Source organism: Ipomoea triloba, chromosome 5, assembly GCF_003576645.1.
Source record: "Ipomoea triloba cultivar NCNSP0323 chromosome 5, ASM357664v1".
NCBI classification, from domain to species: Eukaryota; Viridiplantae; Streptophyta; class Magnoliopsida; order Solanales; family Convolvulaceae; genus Ipomoea; species Ipomoea triloba.
In genome coordinates, this window is record NC_044920.1 from 19,945,522 (window position 1) to 19,957,742 (window position 12,221).

General features: G+C 39.2%; 2 protein-coding genes across 2 annotated transcripts; both read left to right on the forward strand.

Annotated features, from left to right (window-relative positions):
• Window positions 1-1,111: 1,111 nt before the first annotated feature.
• LOC116020362 lies at window positions 1,112-2,092 on the forward strand. Its single transcript, XM_031260839.1, has one exon. It carries the CDS (start codon window positions 1,112-1,114, stop codon window positions 2,090-2,092), a length of 981 nt encoding a protein of 326 aa, XP_031116699.1.
• A 1,672-nt stretch (window positions 2,093-3,764) lies between these two features.
• Window positions 3,765-4,703, forward strand: LOC116020363. Its single transcript, XM_031260840.1, has 3 exons — window positions 3,765-3,905; window positions 3,954-4,047; window positions 4,147-4,703. The coding sequence occupies exons 1-3, from the start codon at window positions 3,765-3,767 to the stop codon at window positions 4,701-4,703; spliced, it is 792 nt and encodes a 263-aa protein (XP_031116700.1).
• The last annotated feature ends 7,518 nt before the right edge of the window (window positions 4,704-12,221 follow it).

Here is a 12,221-nt window from a genome sequence, read left to right on the forward strand (position 1 = left end):
TTTTTTTTTTTTTTGCAATTCCAAAACACAACAAATATTCTTTATAAGATTTTCTCTACAAAGTCATATTTATATTAATCCAACTTAAGTGCGTAGATTACAAGCTTAAGGTGTAATTAGTTTAAATGTTTTTTAAATAGCATTGATCACCGCACAACCGCACGGGAATCTTTAACCGCACCTGAGCCCTTCCCTCTATATATATATATATATATATATATATATATATATATATATATATGGGTCAAATATGCTCACAAACTATTTGTAAAAAGTACAATTTGGTTATTCAACTAAAAAAATAAAATACTTCGATTAAGTCATTAAACTTGTAAAAACAACGGTAAACAAGTAAAGATTAGGTCAATAATGATTTGGGTGCCACATCATTATACTTTTACTTATTATTATTACTTAATAGTAAAATAAAAAAAAATTAAAGAAAAGAATACACATGGCTTCCATGGTTGTGTTTTTTATTGAAGTTTTTACGGACCTTAAAGATTGAGGAGATGGTTCTTAACTAATGGGGAGATTATACTTTTTGCTCAAAATTTTCTCCTGTAAGTTTGGTTTTTGACAGAGGAAGAAAAGAAAATAGAGTGGGAGATATGAGCTTGTAGCGCACACCTCGTCTCAGCGGACGCGTGTCCAATGGAGCGCTTCAGAGGGGCTACCAACTGTTTATATTAAACCTTGTTTTTGTTTTCAATTTCTCTGAGATTAAGCTAGTTGTTGCATGCAAATTGCAACGGCCAAACTGATTTTTTTTTTTAAATTTTTTAATTTTAATTTATTTTTTATAACATAATGTTTAAAAGATTTGTGCTACCAGTTTTTTATGTAAATTTTTAACTTAATATTATTATTAAATTTATAATTATCAATTAAATTAAATTTTAAATTTTAATATGTTTAATTTAAATTTAAGCTTTTTCTCTCTAGCCGGTGTCTAGGGTTTGTTTCCTCTCCTAGGGTTTTTACCTAAGTTTTTCACGTTTTCTGCTTCTTTTTTTCGGCGTGTTCCGGCTTCCGGTCTCGTTTTTTCACGAGCATGGCGACGAATTCACTAGTAGGCGGGGTGACGAGGTTAACAAAGTGATGGGCATATATGGTGTTGGAGGACGAGGAGGAGTCGTTTGAGCCGGTTGGGGTTGCGGGCAGCGAAACTCTGGCTGGGGACGTTGAGTCCTGGGCAATGGTTGGTCGCTTCCTAATGAACAAGCTCATCAAATTGGAGTACATGAGACAAGTCTTGGCCTCCGTTTGGCAGCCGGTCAAGGGGGTACAAGTTTCCGAACTGCAGCCAAATCTGTTTCTCTTTGTCTTCTATCACGTAACAGACATGCAGCAAGTACTCAATGAAGGACCATGGTCTTTCGAGAACAATTCGCTAGTCTGCCGTCAGGTTCGGGATGGAGTTCTCCCTGTGGATGTGGTGTTAGACTCCATTGATATGTGGGTGCAGTTCCATGACCTCCCCATGGGTTATACGTCCGACTCGGTGCTGGAACAGATAGGCAACTTTCTGGGTGTGTTCATCAAGTGCGATGATCGTTTTGCTGGTGTCCCTTGGCGTAGCTTTTATCATGTTCGTGTGTCAATCCCTGTTGACAAACCTATCAAGCGGCGCATGCGTCTTGTGAAGCGAGATAAGTCCACTTGTTGGGTGACATTTAAGTATGAACGCCTCCATAACTTCTGCTTCTATTGTGGTTATTTGGGGCATTCATATAAATTTTGTCTCAAGGCTAGAGAGTCGCCCCTTTCGGTTTCTCAATATCCATATGATGCAAGTTTACGTGCGGGGGGCAGTCGTGGACCACATGCAGTAGGTGAAAGATGGCTGGTGCCGGCTGAAGGTCCTTCTCGGCCTAGCGGGACGGGAGTTGTCGCGCCAGCACCTGCGGCAGTTGAGGTTATGAATCATGCCCGTGTTGAGGAAGGGGTGGTGGCAGTTTCGAAGAGGAGGAGGGAAGGGCCTAGTGGTGGTCGAAGGTCGGGTGGTGCTGGAAGGGACATTGTTATGCAAGAGGTTTCAAAAAACTTGTCTATGGCGGGTTCTGGTCCCCAGACCCGCCCTTCATCATGAGTACGCTGTGTTGGAACTGTCGTGGCTTGGGCAATCCACGTACAGTTCGTGAGCTCGTAGACTTAGTGTCTATTAAGAAGCCCGACTTCATCTTCCTCATGGAAACCAAGGTGGGGAGGATTCATGCTGAGCGTGTGCGAATAAAACTTGGTTTTGAAGGTTTATTTTACGTTGATAATGTTGGGTTGAGTGGCGGACTAGCTCTGTTTTGGAGAACGAATAACACGGCAAAGCTTTTGATGTTTTTCTAAAAACCATGTTGATGTGGAAGTGTCACTTACAGGGTATGGAGTTTGGCGTATGACTGGTTTTTATGGCTTTCCGGAGCGTGGTCGAAGGAGTGAGTCATGGGATCTGTTGCGGTCATTAGCTGGTAGGTCCCCCCTTCCCTGGGTGGTCCTTGGCGATTTTAATGACCTCTTATTTCAGTACGAGAAACGTGGCGGCAATCCACACCCTGATTCTCTCCTTCGCGGTTTCGGGGAGGCGGTCGCTGACTGTGGGTTGTCTCAGTTATCTATGCATGGCCACCAGTTTACTTGGCAGAGAGGGAAAGGCACTACTGACTGGCTGGAGGAGAGGCTCGATAAAGTGTTAGCTAGGGAAGATTGGTGTGATGCCCTTTCTTGCGCTACCGTAACGAACATCCTGACTCGGACCTCCGATCATTCTGCCCTATATTTGGGGATTAAGGATGCTCGGCCGAGACATCATAGGGCTCGCAGGAGATTCAGGTTTGAAATGGCATGGCTTCATGATGAGGGGTGTCGACAGCAGGTGGAAGGTGCTTGGGAGGAGGGTAGAGATGGTGGCTTTCTCCGGTGTCTTGAGCACTGTGGTGACAGGCTGTTACGTTGGGGCGGTGACCGATTTCATAAGTTCGGGGAAAGGATTAAGAGCCTTTGCAAGGAGCAGTTGCACTTGCAAGGGGCTGTTAACCCTCTTTCTTTGGCAGAATATCAGCGTATTGAAGCACAGTTGTGTAGCCTTGAGGCCCAGGAGGATTCTTTTTGGAGGCAGCGAGCAAAGCAACACTGGCTGAAAGGTGCAGATGCCAACACGAAGTTTTTTCACAGGTATGCTTCTGCTCGTAGAAAGAAAAATATGCTTTCTAGATTGAAAAATGATTCTGGCTTGTGGGTAGAGAATGAGGGTCTGTTTTCTCTTGTGCTTAATTATTTTGAAGATATCTTTACCTCAAATAATTCTTCACCCCCTACGGATTATTTCTTTGAGTCTGTGACCCCTCGAGTTTCCCAGAGTCAGAATGAGAATCTCCTAAGGCCTTTTGAGGCGGAGGAGGTCAAAGCGGCTCTTTTTTCTATGTTCCCTGATAAAGCTCCAGGCCCAGATAGGATGAACCCGGGGTTCTATCAACATTTTTGGGATGTTGTTGGGGAGGATGTCACGTCTTTTGTGCTCAATTGTCTGTCTACTTGCTCCTTTCCGGAAGGGCTAAATGATACCAATGTTGTGTTAATTCCGAAGAAGTGTGTTCCCCAGATGGTTACTAACCTCCGCCCTATTGCTCTGTGTAATGTGGTGTATAAGGTCATGGTTAAAATGATAGCTAACAGAATGAAACCTCTACTAGGAGATGTGATCTCTGAATCTCAAAGTGCTTTTATCCCCGATAGGCTTATTACCTGATAACATTCTAATTGCTGCGGAGATGGGACATTATTTGAATAGAAAGCAGAATGGGGTAGTTGGTTGGGGTGCCCTCAAGTTGGACATGACAAAGGCTTATGATCGTATGGAGTGGTCATTCCTTCGCAGGATGTTGTTGGCTCTGGGTTTTGCTGATGATTGGGTCAAATTAATTATGCTATGTGTCTCCTCTGTCTCATATAATTTTCAGGTAAATGGTGAGATCATTGGGCAGGTCTCCCCGACTCGAGGAATTCGACAAGGAGATCCGCTCTCACTATATTTGTTCATCATTTGTGCAGAGGGTCTCTCACTCCTATTACAGTAGGCTGAATCCCGAGGGTCTTTTCATGGTTGTAGGGTGGCCCGAGGGGCACCTTCAGTCTCACATTTACTTTTTGCAGATGATAGCCTCTTGTTCTTCAAAGCCAATGCTCAGGAAGCTGGGGTTATTAAGCAATGTTTGAACAAGTATGAGGCAATGTCGGGGCAGGCTGTTAATTTTCACAAATCTAGTGTGTGTTTTAGTAGGAATACGTCTGTGGCTGACAGGGACGAAGTGGCAGCGGTTGTGGGTGTTAATCAAGCCCCTAACTTTGGTAAATATCTGGGTCTGCCTTCCTTTGTAGGGAGAAATAAGAAGGCTGTTTTATCGTACATTGAGGATAAAATCCGACACAGGATTGGCTCATGGAATAAAAGGCTGCTTTCTCGGGCTGGTAAGGAGGTTCTCTTGAAAAGTGTGGCACAAGCTATGCCTACCTTTTCTATGAGTGTTTTCTTGCTCCCTGAGTCAGTCTGTCTGTCAATTGAAAGAGTCATGAATCGATATTGGTGGGGTTCAGGAGGTGATAGAGGCATTCATTGGAAGGCATGGGATCGTCTATGTGTCCCTAAAAAGTATGGTGGGTTGGGGTTTAAGGAGCTAAGGGCTTTTAACCTGGCAATGCTGGGCAAATAAGCGTGGTGCTTGCGTGGCACTTTCTTACTAATCCTCATTCTTTAGTGGCTCGTATCTACAAAGCAAGGTACTTCCCCAAGTCCTCTTTTATTGATGCTTCGGTTGGGGGATGCCCGAGTTACTGTTGGCGAAGTATAATGGCAGCCCATGATCTGGTTTGTTCAGGAGTTAGAAGGAGGATAGGGAATGGCAAGTCAACTTTGATTTGGGGTCATCCATGGCTTCCGGATGATCCTGGACCAATGGTTCAGACTGTAATGCCCCAAACTCTCGCTGGGGCGCCTGTTTCAGGATTGATTGACCCCACTACTAACACCTGGATCAGGCAATCCTTCATGATATTTTCACCCTTAATGATGTCAGACGCATTTTAAGTATCTCGGTAAACCCGGAGCATGAGGATTCTTGGTTTTGGGCTGGAGACCCTAAGGGTTGTTACACCGTGAAAGATGGTTATAGGTGTACCCGTGGTGAAGTTTTCATTGACCCGGCCTCTTTTGATAAATGGTTACCATTATGGAAAATTGAAGCCCCACCAAAGTGGAAGTCTTTTTTATGGAGAGCCCTCTCGATATCCTCCCCCTATCTCCAAATTTGATCTTAAAAAGGGTAGATGTTGATCCAACATGCCCTATGTGTGGCTTAGCACATGAGAGTTTAATGCATACATTCCTTTTGTGTGACTTTTCAAGATTGGTTTGGCATGAGTTATCCTTTGCTGTTTCAAGTATCCCAGGCAATGATTTCCGTGTGTGGCTGTCTAATGCTATGTCTATGCTTATGTCTGAACAGTTTCTTGCTGCTGTTGCAGTTTTGTATTTCATTTGGACTGCACGAAATAAGGCAGTTTGGGACGCTTGCTTACCGACTCCGCGACGAGTGCGGCAGATGGCAACTTCGGATGCTGACGCGTGGAGGCAAGTTCATAAACACATGCCGAGGCCCTCCACTCCAGACGACGTCGAGGCAGGAGCTACACTCTCGGCTGCAGTTCATCAGGGTGACATGCTCCACCACTGCTTCTTTGATGCTGGTTTCTTGCCGGAGTCAAGGAAGGCGTCGGTCGGGGCTGTGCTTCTTTCACCAGAAGGGGATTTCGTCGCAGCCTTCAACAACCCCATGCAGGACTGTCTCTCCCCGCTCATGGCGGAATCAGTCGCCTGCAAGGAGGTTCTTTCTTGGATTATAGATCGCGGCTTGGGTTCGGTCGTTCTCTTCACGGATTGCTCAGGACTCCAGCAGCTACTCACATCGGTACGTAATGATATTCTGTCATATGTTGCCTTTTCGGTTAACGCCTCCAAACTGATCATGTCAACCTTCGATCATTGTTCGGTGAGGACGGTTTCTAGGTCTGCGAATCTAGCCGCTCACTCGCTTGCTTCTTTAGCTTTTTCTCAACCTAATGCTTTGTACTGGGATGTTTTCCCTCCCGACTCTATTTCGTCTCTGATTTAATGCAGTGCTTTGTGGTTGGCTTTCAAAAAAAAAATTTAATTTAAATAATAATTAACAATTATAATTTTTAGAATGATAATAAATAAAGAAATAGTTTATAAATTGGTCAATCATTATTGCATGGAACATGGTCCACACAGTTGTGTGGAGCATAAATAAAAGGTACATTTTTAATATACTAAAAGTACATTATTTTTGTACATAATGTACATTATTTTAGAGTATATTATTTTTGTACTGAAAGTACATTATTTTATAATACTATAAAATAATGTACATTCAGTACAAAAATAATGTACCTTATATTCATGGTCCACACAGCTATGTGGACCATACTATCAAATAATGCACATTCAATATAAAAATAATGTACATTCAGTATAAAAATAATGTACATTATATTCAGGGGATGTACATTATTTTTGTACTGAATGTACATTATTTTTATAGTATAAAAATAATGTACATTCAGTACAAAAATAATGTACATTTAGTACATTAAAAATGCACATTTTATTATGGTCCACACAACTGTGTGGACCATGGTCCACACAATAATTTGCCGACGACTTGACTCCATCTTCATAGTCCTTGTCCTTACAGTCAAGGGTATAGGTCAACCTCTGTTGTTGCGCTCAGAAATGGTAGTCTTCGTTCGATATGATCTCGACGAAGATTGTTCGAATCTAGACAAAGACCAAAGTTTTCAACCAAATCCAGGCCAAGTGTGGCGTAAATTTTACTGTGGACCATGCATTAAAACGACGTCGTTTTGATTAATGAAAACAGACAGTTGAAACGGTCTCTGTTCCGCGCCATTCACTTTCAGTTCATATACACTGTAGTTACATTTCAACACAACTGCGGTTTCTTTTCGATATAACTGCAGTTTCATTCAACATTATACACTCAACTATGTGAACCTGTTACTCAGTTTCCTTTCAATACAACTACAATTTCTTTTATAATACACTGTAGTTTCCGTTCAACACAACTACAATATCATTTCAATATGATTACAGTTTCATTGGACAATATACACCCAAGAATGTGAAACTATTATTCAGTATCAGTTTATATACGCGGCAGTTACATTTCAACACAATTACACTTACATTTCGATATAACTACAGTTTCATTCGATAATATAAAAACACAAATGTGAAACTGTTATTCATTATGAATTTATATACAATGCAGTTACATTTCAACACAACTACAGTTACATTTTGATATAACTACAGTTTCATTCGATAATATAAAAACAAATGTGAGGCAGTATCTTTTGAGATGAACTGTAGTATTAATTACGGAGCTCCGTTACGAACTACGACCGTCGTTTCTCCCATTTACTGAAACGGCGTAGTTTTGCGACCATGGTCCACAATGCACTGTGGACCATGGTCCACCATATAAGGACTGCAAGTGTGGCGGCTGGCAACCTCATCGCCAGCAATGATTATTACATAGACAATTCACACAGCGTTGTGGACCATGAATAAAAAGTACACTTTTAATATAATAAAAGTACATTATTTGAGTACTTAAAGTGCATTATTTTATATACTATCAAATAATGTATATTTAATACACAAATAATTTACTTTTAGTATATTAAAAATGTACTTTATTTTTATAGTCTACACAGCTATATGGACCATGATCCATAGAATAATTTGCTCATCACCAGTGCTGTCAGCGGGGTTTTTTTTTTTCTTTTGATTAAAAAAACAAAAGGTAATTAGTTGTTTTATTTGGAGAGCCTAATTTTTAATTTATTTTCTTTGGTTAACTTATTCGTCCCTTATTTAAAAAAAAAAAATCATGAATATTATATGTGATTAATTAGAACCATTATCAAATGCAAATAAATAACAGCGACGACTTGTTAACCAAAAAAAAAAAAAAAAAACACATTCATTACAAATGAAGTTAAAACTCGATCAGAAAAGTTATTATCAATACGGCATAACATTTAACAAGGATATAAAAAACCTACACATCCCAATTCTGATATAGACCGACAAGTAGATAGTAAATAAATAGATTAATAGACATAAAACAGATCAGAATAATACAATTAAGTGGGGGATCTGTTTGTCTGAGGACCTCCAGGATTACCAAGTCCTGGCCTTGGAGGAGCTGCTGCCACCTGCGCACAAATATCGATAAGAGGTAACACCGTACCGATCCGCGGAAAAATATTTAAAGAGAAATGAAATTGAAACTTCATAGAAAATGAATTTTAGATAAATGGATTCTATTGTTTGGTTGTAAAAAAAAAATTACTGGGAATATTTCATCGTTTGGTTAGGTTTATAAAGGTAAGGAATAATGAATATAAAGACCAATATGCTCCTAAAATGATAAATGAATAAATGGGTGCATATGTAATTAAAAAACTTTTATAAGAGTAAAATGGTCCAGTCATATTTTTTTTCCAAGCCTTGCGGAGAACAAAATACCACCCTTTCACAAAGAATTCATTTTTCAATAGAAAATGTTTGCCATCCAACAAAACAACATTTTGCATAAAAAAAAATGTTTGGAAAAATGACACTTTAGTCCTTTGATGAATAATTGTGTTGATAGAAAGTATAATAATAATAATAATAATAAATATATTCATTTTTAAGTATCGCTATATAATATAACAATAATAAAATATGGTGAAATTGTTGCAAAATTAAATATAGGAAAATTAATAAGAAAATATACCTTTTTATAGAGTAATACAGAGTAGCATATCATATCCCTATGTTATAAATGTTACTACTTTTAGTGCCCAAATTGTTAGCAACGTAGCACTTTTAATCTCTAAGCTATTGACTCGAATCTATTCTTTGGCCCTTTTAATCTCTAAGCTATTGACTCGAATCTATTCTTTGGCCCTAACTTATCCTGAGCTATTGACTCGAATCTATTCTTTGGCCCTAACTTATCCTGTGTAAGTTGGTACTTACCTTTTTATAGAGTAATACGGAGTAGCATATCATGTCCCTATGTTATAAATGTTACTACTTTTAGTGCCCAAATTGTTAGCAACGTAGCACTTTTAATCTCTAAGCTATTGACTCGAATCTATTCTTTGGCCCTAACTTATCCTGGGTAAGTTGGTACTTGGTAGGCCTTGCAAACCAGCTGGCTTGCTTGTATATTTTAAAAATATGTAAATATAAGAATGAGCTACAACTTTTTTATTTTTTAAATTTTCTTTTATAAATATAACATTTTTGAAAATATTGATCGGCCCACCATGGGGTGGGTTAATTAAGGTAAGGTCATGAGGACTACTTCTTCGTGTGTCAAAATTTTTGAACCCAAACCCGTCCCATCGTGGCACATGTTAAGATCAACCCGTGAGCATAACCCATGAAAAGTGATGTTCAAAATGGAGGGAGATTGATGAGAACAAACATTAATGAAGATACATATAGAGGTATTACCATGGTTAAAAAAAAAAAAAAAAGAAACAAAAAGAGTAATAATATATGTATTTTTATTGGTATGTGTTTTTATTTATTCAAAAAAATGTGTTGTTATTATTATTATTATTATTATTATTATTATTTCAATAAACTCTAAACATGTGAGTAAATGCATACTTATCATTTTTTTCAAGGTAAAAATGAAATCAACCATCAACCATTAATTCATTAAAGGTGGTAGATATGAATTTAAGACCATTTTCTTAGCAAGTAGTTAAGGATATATTTGACGTTACAACATAATCATCGTTTTCCCTGCGACTCAAGTCTTGCGCGTTTGAAAATGTTCTTTCTGTCATAAATATTGGCAAATTATACTTGGACCATGGTCATGACAGATACTACAGTTATGTTAAATTGATATTGCAGTTGTGTTGAACAGATACTGCTGTTGTATTAAAAGGAAACTACAGTTGCGCGAAACAGAAGTCGTTCATCCGTTCAACACAACTGCAGTATCAATTCAACACAATGCACAATGGACCATGGTCCACGGTATAACAATGGATAAATATTGTTTCAAAATAATCTTTTTTTTTTATTTTAGAAAAAAATACTCTTAATTACTTACAATCTGCCGCCTAAAAACCAATTAAGTTACCCGGACTTGTTTTGAATACTCTCTAACGTGTATATATAAAAGTAAACTATCCAATATATATAGTGAAGGGAAATAGATAGGTGTGGACTTACCGCCGTTATTGTTATTGGCATTGGATCAACTCCGTCGTCAGGCGGTGGCGCGTTGTCGTCTGTGGGCTGAGACGGCTGCAGAAGAGGTTGTCCGATGGGGTTTTCGGCAGCTGATTGAGACGACTCAACACCAAAGCACCTCAGGATAGCCGCTATGGCTTCTTCCAAACAGTTCATTGTTTTGTATTGTATTGTAATATGTCTGAAATCTCATAACATCTACTCTCTCTTGATTCTCATAAAGACCTCTCTCTCTCTCTCTCTTAATTATTCATCTACAGAAGCTCCTTAAATGCTATGATGTTTGGTTGGTTGCTTTAATAAACTGTTCTTTTCGCTGGTTTGACAGTTTGTTGGAAATATTATTCTTAAAATTGGGTTTGGAACAGTTGTTGGGATGATCGGGTCGCTTTGGATGAATTACAATTAATGTGATGGGAGAAATCAGCTATTTTAATTATACAAGTTTTAATTGAAAATGTAAATTCAGAGTTGTTGAGAGTCTTACATATATAACTGATCGAGTCAAACTATTTAGATTCAGATTGATGAATGTTTGAATTTCATTTGATTATTCTTGAGTCAAGTTTGAATTTATCAAATTTGGCTATAACAAGTAGTGAGCTTAATCATATATATATATATTTCAGTGCCCGTGCGGTGGGTGTCTTTCGTGCGGTTGTTTTATTAGGTGCGTAATTTTTTTTTTATGGTGCGTGGCTTTCCTTCTTGAATGCGTGATTTGTATGCTTAATGTGTATGAGTGTTGAAACCTAAGCTATGTTTAAGGTGCTTTGTTTGTATGTTTAAGGTGCGTAATCACACAACCGCACGGGAACCCCCGCACCTGAACCCTTATATATATATATATATATATATATAGATTTTGGTTCAGGTGAGGTCGTGCTCTCCCGTGCGGCGGTGCGGTCACACACCACTCAATGTTAAGAAACACACAACAATGAAACACACCACAATGTTAAGAAACACACCACAGTGCATATTTGTGTGGTGTGTTTCTTAACATTGAGTGGCGTATTTCGTAACATTGAGTGGTGTGAACCGCACGGGAGAGCACGGTCGCACCTGAACCTGACCCTATATATATATATATATATATATATATATACACGGTAAATATGTGTTACCGGTATATTTCGAGTATTATTAGTATTAGTGTTGAGTACAATATTGAGTACAATGCTCAGTACAATAGTGACTTTCAGTCCAGTCAAGTTGTGTGTCAGAAAGTGTCCCCCTCCTCTACAACATGGCTTTTCTTATACTTGAGGTACAACGACTCTTTGTGACTTGTAACGGTTATTCAATGATGGTCAGCCTTCAATAGTAGTAGAGCTGTTGATAATGATGGTGAGAAGTAACTCCTCTTCAATGTGCTGACCACTCATCTTCAATGTGTCACCTTTGTATAACGAGTGACCATTGTTGCCTTCGGGTCAGTACTGGTGGTCTGGGTCGAATGTTGATGCCCAATTATCCTGTCACTAGTCCCCTCACTCCCTAGCCAACGAGAGCGGTTGAGGTGGTTTGAGAGTAATGACTACTTGTGTAATTTTTTTTTCGAATGGTTAGATAATTTGGCCGAGGTGCGAGACCTCGGCCACAGTGGTCTAGGCACGGGGCCTCGGCTAAAGTTGGCCGTGGTGAGGACCTCGGCCAAAGCGGGCCGAGGTGATCGACGACCTCGGCCCAAATTGGCCGAGGTCATGACCTTGGCTAATTTTCGCCGAGGTATGGCCTTGGCATATTTATTTATTTATTTTTTTTTTTGTTCTTTTTTTTTTTTTTNTTTTTTTTTTTTTTTTTTTTTTTGCGTTGGTGTTTTTGAAATCAAGCCTCCGGCTTAACCCAGAAAAAC